We start from the raw sequence: 12,184 nt of genomic DNA, 5'->3' as shown, positions 1-12,184 counted from the left end.
CCAGCTTCTGCAGAGTTTGCCGATGAGCGGAGGATCATTTGACTCAGGGGTGTTTTGGAGCCGAACCGGAATTGCCCACCCCCACTGTCAACCCCAACCTTAGCCCCTTCTCGTTATTCCCCCAACCAGAAGCCCCTGCTCTTTCAGGCAGACGATTGCACGTGTCAGCGGCGCTCATCTCTCTACAGGTGTATTCCCTCTCGGAGCCTGTCAATAAACAACCTCCTCAAATATGACTCAATGTAGAAATGTCGGAATGCACCCTGGATGGGCTTCTCCTTATTCATGGTCTGTGAAGAACCACTGGCGTGAGTCACATTCTCAAATAGCTTTATTTTGGATCGTGTTTGATATTTTCCATTTTTTTTTTTCTGAGAGGGAAGTGAGGCAGGCAGCTTCAGTCATGAGTCAAGTTCAAAAGTGTCTGCTTGTCTCGAAATAAAAGCGGCGTCCGTCGGCATCTCCTTGGCACGAAGACGTCCCGACAGGAAGTTGTATGTTCAGTCCAGTTCTAGTTTGTCATTGAGGGAGGAGGGAAAAAAAAATCCAAGTCAGCAACACTTGTCGGCCATGTGTTGTCGGCTTGGATTTACTGTAGTGCGAAGTGGGGCAAATATCTGAATCGTGAACAGATTGGTGGTCAAACAAGTTGGAATGTGCTGAGAATTTCAAGGAAAACTCTCAGGAAATGTTTGCTTTTTCTTCCACTGAAGCTTGCCAACAGTGAGAGTTGATCATTGGACCAGATGAAATAGAACCACTTTGGACTGTCACCATAAACTCACACGTGAACTATCCTTTAACTTTAATCCGAACTCCATCCGCTAGCCAAAAACTAGCCTCCTTTTCATTCAATTGAAGTCCATCTATTCCCACTGGCGTAGTTGACCAGTCATTCTCCTGCTCTTAAGTTTCTGCTCGCGAGCCAAGTGCGAGCCTGCGGTCTAATTAAAGCATGAAGCAGGCAGACGGGAAAATCCTAATAAGGTCGAGATCACCGTTGGCCCGAGTAACGGTCGCACATATGCAGACGTAACAGGTTACAAAACACTGTTCATATCACCAAAACACTTCAAATAATGCTGCCGTGGTTTCACGTATATTTTCTTTTATTTTGTCATTGTTTGCGCGCATTTATGACGTGCTGCTGTGCGTACTGTGGAGAGTGATTGCGTGGTGACGTCACACGTAAAACTCCGCGTTACGGCAGATGTGTGGCGCTATGGTTACGAATGGTTTGCAGGAAGATCGCCTGGGTGATTTGGGGCAAGGGTTGCACTCACCGGGTGACGTTTGAAACCGCTGTCCTTTGTCGGATTAAGCTAATGTTGCTAACGTCGACTAGCACGCAAACTATTTATATTGTTTAGGATCCCAGGAAAGCCAGCGAGACCGTCTGAGTAAATCACCAGTCTCTTGTCATTTTATGCACAGGGGTCGGAAAATTAAAAAAAAAAAACATTCGGTGACCCAAATTGACTCCAGTGGAATCATATATGAACACAAGGCAGAGGAAAGCCACCGGTTCGACATACATACATACATACATACATGCTTTATGGCTGTAATCCCACCCTACTCACTTCTGTGTCCTGTTACACAGAGTTCATCAGGCCAGTTCCCGGAACTCCTTCAATGGGATCTGTAATGTGAGTGAAGGATGAAGCTGGACCGACCATTACCTGGTACTCACTCTAAACTTAATCCGACCTACTGTGAACTGGGTCCAAACCCGATCCTAACGAATTCATCCTGACCGTAACACAGACTGTGTTTTAAACAAGGAAGAAAAAAAAAAGAAAGCTGACCTGTGACTTTGCCAGCTCCGCATTCGGACGACGTGGGCGGAGCCACGCCCCTTTGCCTAACTAAGAATGCCAACCCAAAACCTGACCCCAATAATAAAGATTTATGACCTGGGTGTAACCCTAACCACATCTCTGACCCCAAAACTAACTCTGAATCTGACCTCAACTCTGCTGTTTATGATCTGGGTCGAAGACGAACCCCTCACGCTCCCTCACACCACGGCCAAAACCCCAGCGTTAAAAATCTGATAACAGAAAGCCTGAGATTTTTTTTTTTTTCAAAATACATTCCAGATGTTTGAAGATAATTGCAGAAAATATGTGCAGGGACTGGCAGTTAATAATGTAGTTCAGAATTTTACAGATAATGGGCTTTATTTTCGTTGACAGCACATCTGCGGCGAAGCGCGAATGCCGTCAGATTTTGGTGGTAATGCAAACGTAAGGTTCTTCGTGCGTGTTTTGCCAATTTAGCGGACCGGTGAGCTAGGCGTTCCTGCGTGGCACGGGGCAGGCACCTCATTTCTTTTTTGGGGGTGGGGGGGGGGTCATTCAAATTTTGCAGGCTTGTTAACACTTGATGGGGCTGGGTCAACTTTTGAAGACATTTCTTTTCACTTTACAGGGACTTGAACGCTAACCCATGTCAAAACAACCTAAAATGACATGGATCTGACCCTTAACCCCCTAATCATTGTAAGCGACCTCCGGCACCAACGACAACGAACTGAATTTTAACTCCACCTGGAGCACGAACTGCAAATTCTAACCCTTACCCCAAGTCTAGGGTCAACCCAGTCTTGTACTTAAACTCGGTGACCTCCCAGCACAATCTGTCGTGAACAAAGGACGCGTTGTGTCATGCGGAGTTATGTTGAGTCGAAAGCAAATGGATTTCATGTGTGAGCGCAGATTCATCGGAGGCGCAACTGACTCGGAACAAGCCGGCGCATTACGGCAGCTGTCCCCGAATGAATGAATCAGCAAGCCACTCAGTCAATCTGCCATTGTCCTGTAGGTGGCACATTAACCCACTTCTGCACTGGGACGCCTCCCTTCTTTGTGTTCCAGAATGCCCCGTCCCCCCGCCCCCTCTTCTGTAAGCCCCTCCCACATCACAAATCTGGAGCACCATCTTTAATTGGAATGATCACGTTGCAATTTGCTGCCATTTAGGGAGATGTAAAAAATGCTTTTGCAACCCCTTCAGAATTAGCTTCCATGCGCCAGACTCCCTGCAAGGCTGCAATTACGGCGTCGATATACTTATCTTCTCCGATTATGTCTGTTGTGAGCTTTGCATGCAACACACAAAGCACACGCATGGAGTACACGATGAAATGAGCACGTTGTGTGCGGGCGAGGACACACATGCAAAGTTTAAAAGCATCTTTTAAAAAATAAAAAAGTCTTTTATTTGAAAAATGTATAGTAAAAATACCAAGTATAACTCAACACTCTTCGGAATGCATCATATTAAAATTAGAAGATGAAACACAACGGGCAGTGTCTTTGATTTTAATAGCAATCAAATGACATACAGTTCTAACTAAACGTCAATGTTAAAAATACATTCAGATAAATGTATCTTGAAATAAAACTGAAGAAACTAAATTTTTTTTTAAAAGATGAAGTTACATTTCAACTAACATAAATCATCTTTAAAAATAAGCTCCATGATAACAAATGAAGAAGAAAAGCAATTTTATATGAGGCAACCCCAGCAAATAGAAAACTGGCCACATGTACTTGAAATAACTTTAAATTATAACTAAATATAAATTATCATGATTTTTTTTTTTTTACATTAAATCAAATAATTTTGCATGCGGGAAAACATGCACAACTTTTATTTGTCCTTATTTTTTATTTTTTTAATGATCTATTTCCTAAAAAAAGGAATACAGGACAATCTTATAATACACTGAATGTTTGATGTTAATAATTATTTTTCCTACTAAAAAAAAAAGCATTATTTATTCATGTTTTTTACCCATAACAGGGTTTTACTTTTTTTTTTTTTTACATGTTAGTTTGGAGATGTGTTTCTGTGCAGCAAAAGTCAAAATATGTATTTGAGTATACAGTATTTAGGGTCTCAGCTACTGGAAACGGAAGCCTTGGCGCCTCCTTGCAGCATTCCTCGGAGCATGCCGAGTACTCACGTGCCGCTGTGCCGCGCCAGCCCCGATTGGCTGGACGGGCCACACGTGTACGACAGAGTTCCCCCCCCCCACACCACACCCCCCTAGCCCCGCCCCCAACCCCATCAGTTATGTAAGGAGGCGGAGGAAGAGGACCAAGAAGGAGGGCTGCGGTCCGCGAGCTTGATCCATGCCAACTCGGACACACTTCACCTCTTTCACACATCCCATGCTGCTGTAACGTGTTGCTGCGGGGCACTGCGGAGAGAGAGAGAAAAAAGTAGAGCAAAGTGGAGAAAATCAGGACAAAGGTGGACTTATTTTCAGTCATTCAGGAGGACGGAACCAGAATAAAGTCACATCACCCCAAAAAAAAAAATAATACTAATAATTTGAACAGGTGCTCGTCAGGAATGACAAAGAGTTCAAGAGACGGTGCAATGATTGAATAAAAGTCAAGAAAAAGACTACTTTGTAAGTTGATGTAGGACTACACAATTAATTGACTTGCAACACGGTCGCAATTTTGTCTGGTCCGATTAAATCACCCCTGATTGTGATACTGTCTGTTCGTTTAACATTCGCTGCCATTGACGACTGCAGACGTCCCAAAATGCAAACTCGCTCGGAGGGATGGCAGTGAATGAGAATAAAATGTGGCTGGCATCTTATCAAGCACTTTCTCACATTCTTGGATACATTTTATTTTTCCCCCACAAAAAAATATTCTAAAATGACAACAGATGAAGATTAAACTTTCATTTTGCACTGAAAACTGTTGACACACGTTGTATGTTGGAATGAAGTGCAGTCAAAATAAATCTTTTCCCTAACATGATGAATAATTGTGATTTAATAATCGTCATCATCATTTTGGACAAAATCGTGCAACCTACTTTGACTTCTAACCTAGTGTAATACTCCGATAAAAGTGGTCATTGAATTACAGTTTTGATCAGTTCATTGACAAATGACAAAGCCAATGTAGCAAGACTCTAAATTGAAGACTCTAAATTGGCCATAAATGTGATTATGAGTGTGAATGTTTGCTTGGCTGGCGACCAGTCCAGAGTGTAGCTCACTGGGATGGGCTTGCAGCTCACCTGTCACCCCAAAGAGAAAAATGATTAATATCTGTGTGTGTGGTTTTTTTCAATACCTGCAAGTGGTGCTCAAATAAACAGGACCAGATTTCACACTGACTATAAGGAAGTTTACTGTATATACCATATATATATATATATATATATATGCACATATATACAGTGTACACACACACTCCCACACACACACACACATATTAAATGTACTTTGTGTGATACGTTACAGACATTTTCATTTTAGAGTTTAGTTTTTAATATACAGAAATATTTTTGAAACCTATGACATTTGTAACTTTTTCCAATTGAAAATAAAAACAATCCTTTATTTATTTATTTATTTATTTATTTATTTATTTATTTTTTTAAGTCAAATGTACTTTGAATATTTCCATGCAGTGTCGCAATTAGGATTCAAGTACTGCCACTTTAAACAACGATTAAAGAGACAGACAGGCAGGGAGGCAGACAGGCAGACAGACAGCCGGCTTCTCAAGTCGGTCCACGTGTGTGAATGTGCTCACTTTACCGCCATCCTTTTCCTTGAATCACAGCTTGCGCCAGTATCCCTACGCCGGAATGGTGATCTAGACCCCCTTCGCGCAAGAGATTTCACGGTGCCGCCTCCAACCGCCAATTTCCCGTCCGGAACCGATGTAAAGGCCGATTCACATCAATGATTCAAAAATCGGTCCCGGGCCGGTACGCATTAGGTGACGTTTTGGCGCGTTTTTTTTATCGCGGAGGGACACCGGCGAGCCGCGCCGATAAAAACTCTGCTGCCGCGCCGGCCACACCCACTCAGTGTGCTCGCATCCAGCCGGTCGACCGAAAAAGGTCACGGCACACCATGCTGCCCTGTTTGCCGTCCAACTTAACAAGACAGCAGTTTCTCTTCGCCGCTAAGGAGTCGTCGTCCCCGTCGGCTACTTGCTTTACGTGGGTGGACTTTGACCTCCGTGGATGTGGTTCTTCCACTTAGTTCAAATCCAACATTTTCTTTGAAATCCCAACTGCCGGTAAGAACGCCTCTTTCGTGTCTTTATGACGACTAGGCTTGAAGTGTAACCGACGACAACCGCCATAGCTCGAGGGAAAAGCTGCGGAGGTAGAGTTCCCACGCTTCGGCGTGTGCCGAGCGTGGCTTTTAAATGGTTGCAGTCACCGGGTTGCTTTCAGAGATGCGTCGCGTAAAGACGCCGCTGGGTGTCGTCGGTAACCAAAACCGTCATTTGGAAATGCGCACATTTTCACAAGCTACTCGGTGTCTCAAAAACCACACTATTTTGGGCATTTTTTTCACCGTCCTTGTTTGTATAATGTGTGTGAAAGAAATTCGGCGTCAATGTTTGTGGTAAAAACTCTTTTAAATTGCTCAAGACTCGCACACGTGGCTCTCATTTGACGCTGCACTAGGGCGTTCGTTAGCTTACTGCGGAGGAGCCGAACCCCCATTAGGAAATGCGCATGTTTTTCACGAGCTTTTTCATTGCTCAGAAACTGCCTCACTCTGTGCTAAATATGCGTGGTATGTCTTCGTGGTACGTCTTGGAGGGTAAATCGGCGTGGGTGTGTTTTTGTTGAAACTGGAAAAAAAAAAGGAATTCCACGCGTGGAGTCTGTTTCCACCCTGCGCGCACAAGGGCGTTAAAAGAATTCCCTAACCTCCATTCGCCCGGATGCTTATCCATACTGTGTGGGTGTGTGTTTGTGTGTAAAATGCATGCAGCAAACGGTATGGCTTTGTTGTCCACGGCGAGCATGCAACACATCCACGCAGTATGTGACTGTGACTATGACCTCCACGCCCTGCAGACGCACGCCGGTGGCTTCAGTGCGTCTGTGTCCTCTACATCACGCGTGTTTGTACTGTGTAAAGTGAGAGTTGTGATTTGTTAACCTCCTTGAAGCTATTATTTGGAAATTGTACAAAGGAGGTGTTGCTGTTGACCCCCCCTCCCCCCTTTGCACATCTCCTCCAGCTGTTGCAGTGACGTGGGGCGAAAAGGGTGTGGGCTTTTTTTTTCGGGGTTTAGCAGCCTTGAAAGGAGTGGGTGGAGCCCCAGTGATGTAAACATGGATAAAAGGCAGCCCACTTAGAGTGGAACTCACTTTTATTGGGCGAGTTCACTTTCACTCTGGGAGTAACCTGCTTGTCTGGATTTGAAGATTGTAACCGTGATTTTTCTTTTTTCTTTTGTCTGCAGTTGGAAGATGTTGCAAAGCTTTGCCCAGTCACAGGACTGGCTCTATTCAGAGCCACTGCTTTTCGATGAAGAGTTCTGCCAAATATTGATGAAGGACCTCCAGTCACTGCCCACTCCCCCACAGTCACCCCCCATGAAGGCAGGCGCCACCGGTGGGGCCAAGCCCCTCTCCAGCGGCGACCAGCTGAGCTACGTGTCGGACATCCTGCTGGAGGACTACGACATGCACCTCAACTGGAACTGGAACTTCATCCATGACAAGGAGGGTGGCGGCGGGAGCGACGGAGGGGGAGGGGGGCGGCCCGGCTCCCCCGCGTTGGAGGAGGAAAGCGACGAGGACGGCCTGTGGCGCTGCCTGGCGTCGGACAAGAGCCCGGTGGAGAAGCTGGCGCCGTCCGTCCTGGGCTCCAGCCCGCTCCTGTCTGACATGGACACCAGCATCTTCGAGGGGCTCGCCGGCTCCACGCTGGACTGCCAGAACCTGATGGAGGGCCGCGAGACGGCCGAGGCCACGTCCGACTACTATTCCGCCGGAGGCGACGTGTCCGTGTACTCGTCCAGCGACTCCGGTGAGACCAAACGTCTCTCTCAACTCTTTCAAGTCTGCGCGCGCACACACACACACACGTGCGCGCTTGCCAGCATAATTGTTTTTTTTAAAAGGCGGTGTGGGCGGGGTCTTGCTTGCTCACTGACAGCTCTGTGTGCACGCGCGTATGTGTGCGCGCTCGTACATGCATGCGCGTAATGACTCATGCAGTCTTGGCATTGCTGACCGTTAACCACACAGGAAGTGGTGAACTGTTTTGTTCGATATCCATTTGACTCATGACTATGCATGGGGGGGGGGTCCTAAAATAATACTTTTTAAATCATTTTGATTCATGCCATTGTTTTTAAATGTTTTAATTAACTTAATTTTAAAAAGTACAGATGTAAAACAATAAAATGAAGACAAAACTAGTTTTTACCTCAAAGCTACTGCAAATGTATGGTGTGTATGTGGATATATGTACGTGTGTGTGTGTGTGTGTGTGTGTGTGTGTGTGTGTGTGTGTGTGTGTATATATATATATATATATATATATATATATATGTGTGTGTGTGTGATAATACAACACATTTCTGGGCCACTCGCCCCGCTTGCAGTCGGTCACGCCGAAATGGTGCGCTAATAGTCTGCGCTTGTGGTCTGACAGAGGAAGAGATCGACGTGGTGACGGTGGGGCGCTGCCCCTCCAGCCCGCCGTCTTCCTGCCGGCAGAAGCGGTGCGACGAAGACGAAGATGAGGAGCGTCGCGCTCTCCGGCGCCACCACTTTGAGATCCAGCTGCAGCATAACTACGCCGCGCCGCGCCCGGCCTCCCCGCCTCCTTCCTCGTCCACCAAGCGCTCCCGCGGCGGCGCCCATCACGCCTGGTCCTCGTCGTCCGCTCGCCACCAGCAAGCGTCGTGGCGGCACCCGGCCGAGACGGAGGACGAGGAGGAGCGGCGGCGCACACACAACGTGATGGAGCGGCAGCGGCGCAACGAGCTGAAGAACTGCTTCATGCGCCTCCGCGACAACATCCCCGAGCTGTCGCGCAACGACAAGGCGTCCAAGGTGGTCATCCTGAAAAAGGCCCGAGACTGCATCCACGGCCTGGAGGACGCCGCCAGCCGGCTGCAGGTCCGCCGGGACAAATTGCGCGCCAAGCAGGGGGAGCTCAAAGCGCGACTGCAGCACCTGCGGACGCCTGCACGCTCGTGAAAAGAGAAAAAAAAAAACACAAAAAGGCAAGGAGAGATTTTTTTTTTTTTGGTACAAAAGAAATGACATTTTGCTTTCAGGAACCAGGAGGACGTTTTGACAAGTACGCACAAAGATGGACTTCTCAGTAGACTTTATGCTCACGGGCGCTCGCACACACACACACACACACACACACACACACACGCACGCACATATATACACACACACACACACACACACACACACACATTGCGATGCCTTGACTGCTGACTGTTTGAATACACGCACACGCAAGCGAGGTCAGTTCTTGTTGATGAAACTTGAACATGCACGACTCACAAAAAGTCGCAATTTTGGCCGTGAGATGTCAGAGTGAAGCAAAATAAAAAGAGTGAGGCTGGGGGGGTCACAGAAAGGCGGAGAAAATACTGTTGGGTGCAAAGGGGAGGGAGGTGGGGGCTTCTACCCCCCGCCCCCCTCCCATTTCCCATTTTGTCTTCATCCTAAACTTTCAGCTGTAAAGGCCAAAATTGCGTGCTTGTTGCGAGTTGTGTATTCAGGATGTCTTGTAGCCATAGCAACCAGCAATCCCTCCGCCGATCGGCATTTTGATGGCCTTTAGGTCTTTTTGCAGGTTCCCAGAACTTCTTCCTTTTTAATGTGTTTTTTGTTGTTGTAGTTTTAAATCAGCATCTGATGCCTTTTGAGTATGTCAAACTCATTTTTGATTGATCAATGTTTCAGAGTGGGGAAATAGTGACAACAGCCAAATCTGGGAAGTTCACAGTGGACCCACATAGTCGCCGTTTGGTAAATGCAAAGGCACCATTTGTTATTCGCAAAATCCCCCTCTCGTTTGCATTCTTACCCCATGCTCCTATTCTTTGCATCCCTTTTTTTTTTTTTTTTTTTTTTACCTGAGCATGCTCACTTTTTTTGTTAAGACGATCACCGTTTTATTCATTTTTTATCAAACCATTGTAATATAATAAATTTGGGGGGGGGTCCACTGTACAACAATTTTTCAATTTGTTAAGAACGTACCGTATATGGTGGAGCGAAAAAATGCTTGTGCTATCTGTTAAAGTGTTGAAAAATAACCGTTTTGCCACAAATCTTCTAAAAAAATGGCAATTTTGAAGAAAGAAAGCCATATGTCGGTACTTTTTGTTTGGGTGGGGCCCCGTGGCCTCAAGTTTGACACCAGTGCCATAACGTCACCAAAGTTTTTGATTTTTTTTTTTGGGGGGGGGAGGGCTTTCTGACAACAACACTGATGCTCAAGCTTCCATCATCTTTGTTGAAACGGCACGTTCTGCTCGCTGAGATGTTGCCAGGACCACTGCCCCGCCGCCCGCCCCCCACCTGCCCCTTTGTCTGGGTGTTGGTGACCTGTTGCAGCAACAGGAAGTAGCAGCTTTTGCCCTCTCTGGTTGATTGGCGCATCCTCAATGCGCAGGACGACTTTTGGTCGGGACTACAGCAGCGTCATCTTCCCATGAAGTTAGTCGTTGGAGAAAAAGAAAAAAAAAAGGACGGCAGGGATGAGTTTGAAAAGCTACCTCCGCCTCAACCCCTTCCCAGCCCGTGTCGAGCTCCTCCTCATTGTCGGTGTCTAAAATACTGTACAGATTTTGGGCTTTTTTTATGTACATTTTGTTGTTCTATCCTAAATTATTTTAGGGGTTTTTTTCCCCCTCCCTCTGGGGGTTTGTTTTTCCGTTTTGAATTTTTTGAGTATTGAAAGATGTTCTTTTTTTTTTTCACCAGCACTTTTTTTTTTTTTTTTAATATTCATGAAATTCAAGAACGAGAGTTGGGGAAATGTCCGCTTGGAGTGTCTACACACAAATATGATTATTATTTTTTTTAAATTGTATTGTGCATTTTTTTCCCTCAGGAATGTATGAATATGATAAAGGAATTCTCAAAAGTAAGGCTGTTGTGGTGTACCCAGATTTTTTTATTTTTTTAAAGATTTTATTATTACACGTTGACGTAAAACGAGTTGACTTATGACTTAAGGCCGTCATGTTTTGTGGTACCACATTGCAATTTTTTGTAGTGTTTCGCCTTTGTTCTCATTTTTTAAAAAAGTCTTGCAAAATGACATTCTTCTGCCTTTTTTTTTTGTCACATTTTGACTTTTTTTGTTTTATTACCCCCGCCCACCCTTCAGGTTTTTCGTCATAAAATGGGCTCGTGATTCTCGATGTTTTTTCACCTAGTTTTGAAAATTTATCGCGATAGAATTTTAACTTTATTCTACATTTTGATCCGTTCATCATAAAATGAAGACTCGATTCCCCTATTTTTCACTCGAGTCTCACAATTTTGGATTTTTTTTTTAATCCATTTATTGTGGAGGTAACGCTTGACTGCAACATGTTTGACGATTCTCAAAAAGGTCAAAACATTTTCACTATGACGACCTTATTTGGTGAAAATTTGGCTTAAAAAGATTTCATTTCCATCACATCCTGACTTATTTTAGAATGATGTCATCGTAAAAAAGGTCAAAAAGTAAACTTGGCCTAGCATCTTTTGAGTAATACTTTGGGCTAAAACTATTTCAAGCATACTTTTGTGGTTTTATTTATTTATTTGACATAACGCACCTTCTTGACAGTAGTACAGCAAAATCTGTTCACTGTAAGCTTGTTCATGAAGTGCGCAGGACAAAAGATTTCTGGAGAGGAAAACTATCATCGTTAAAATGTTCCCCATCAATTCAATCAGCGCTCGTTACCTTTTTCCTCTCTCAGTTGCACATAAAAAAACTCACGCGTAAGATTTGCCAGCTTTGTCTCAGGTTGGGGGTGGAGTGAAGGTCCCGCCTGCTGCCATGACAATCGTGTTGTGCAAACGTGTCGCTATGGACATGTTTGCCTGCGTTGTAATGTAGGTCAAGGTGAGCGTCAGGTGTGTTAAGATAACAAGCAAGTGAACGGATCAAATGCTGTAAAAAAAGGGGGGGAGGGGTCTTTTTTGCAGGCGGTCACTGATAACTCGGAGTCAGCAAAACACCACAAACACACTTTGAACATGGGGGCAGACTTTGACCTTTGAAAACACACTTTGAACAAAACTAACAAACAAAGTTGGCTGTTTGATTTATTTTTTGTTTGTTGGGGGGAGGTGGTTTCTTCTTTTTTTTTGGTTGTTTTGATCAAATGCTGAAAGTGAGCCGTCT

The 12,184-nt window shown here is 45.1% G+C and overlaps 1 protein-coding gene across 1 annotated transcript; it reads left to right on the top strand.

Annotated features, from left to right (window-relative positions):
• The first annotated feature begins 5,576 nt into the window (after positions 1-5,576).
• Positions 5,577-10,514, top strand: mych (myelocytomatosis oncogene homolog). The gene is made up of 3 exons (XM_019879577.1): positions 5,577-6,071; positions 7,260-7,828; positions 8,459-10,514. The coding sequence occupies exons 2-3, from the start codon at positions 7,267-7,269 to the stop codon at positions 9,007-9,009; spliced, it is 1,113 nt and encodes a 370-aa protein (XP_019735136.1). The 5' UTR covers positions 5,577-6,071; positions 7,260-7,266; the 3' UTR covers positions 9,010-10,514.
• The last annotated feature ends 1,670 nt before the right edge of the window (positions 10,515-12,184 follow it).

Source organism: Hippocampus comes, unplaced genomic scaffold, assembly GCF_001891065.2.
Source record: "Hippocampus comes isolate QL1 unplaced genomic scaffold, H_comes_QL1_v1.1 scaffold44, whole genome shotgun sequence".
Taxonomy (NCBI): Eukaryota; Metazoa; Chordata; class Actinopteri; order Syngnathiformes; family Syngnathidae; genus Hippocampus; species Hippocampus comes.
Note: the sequence above shows the minus strand (reverse complement) of the source record. Positions and strands in the feature narration are given on the sequence as shown.

Excerpts from the sequence above, each read along its gene's own strand:
- mych (XM_019879577.1), top strand. The coding sequence starts at position 7,267 with ATGTTGCAAAGCTTTGCCCAGTCACAGGACTGGCTCTATTCAGAGCCA. Across the intron at positions 7,829-8,458 it reads GTACTCGTCCAGCGACTCCG|AGGAAGAGATCGACGTGGTG; the intron begins GTGAGACCAAAC and ends GTGGTCTGACAG.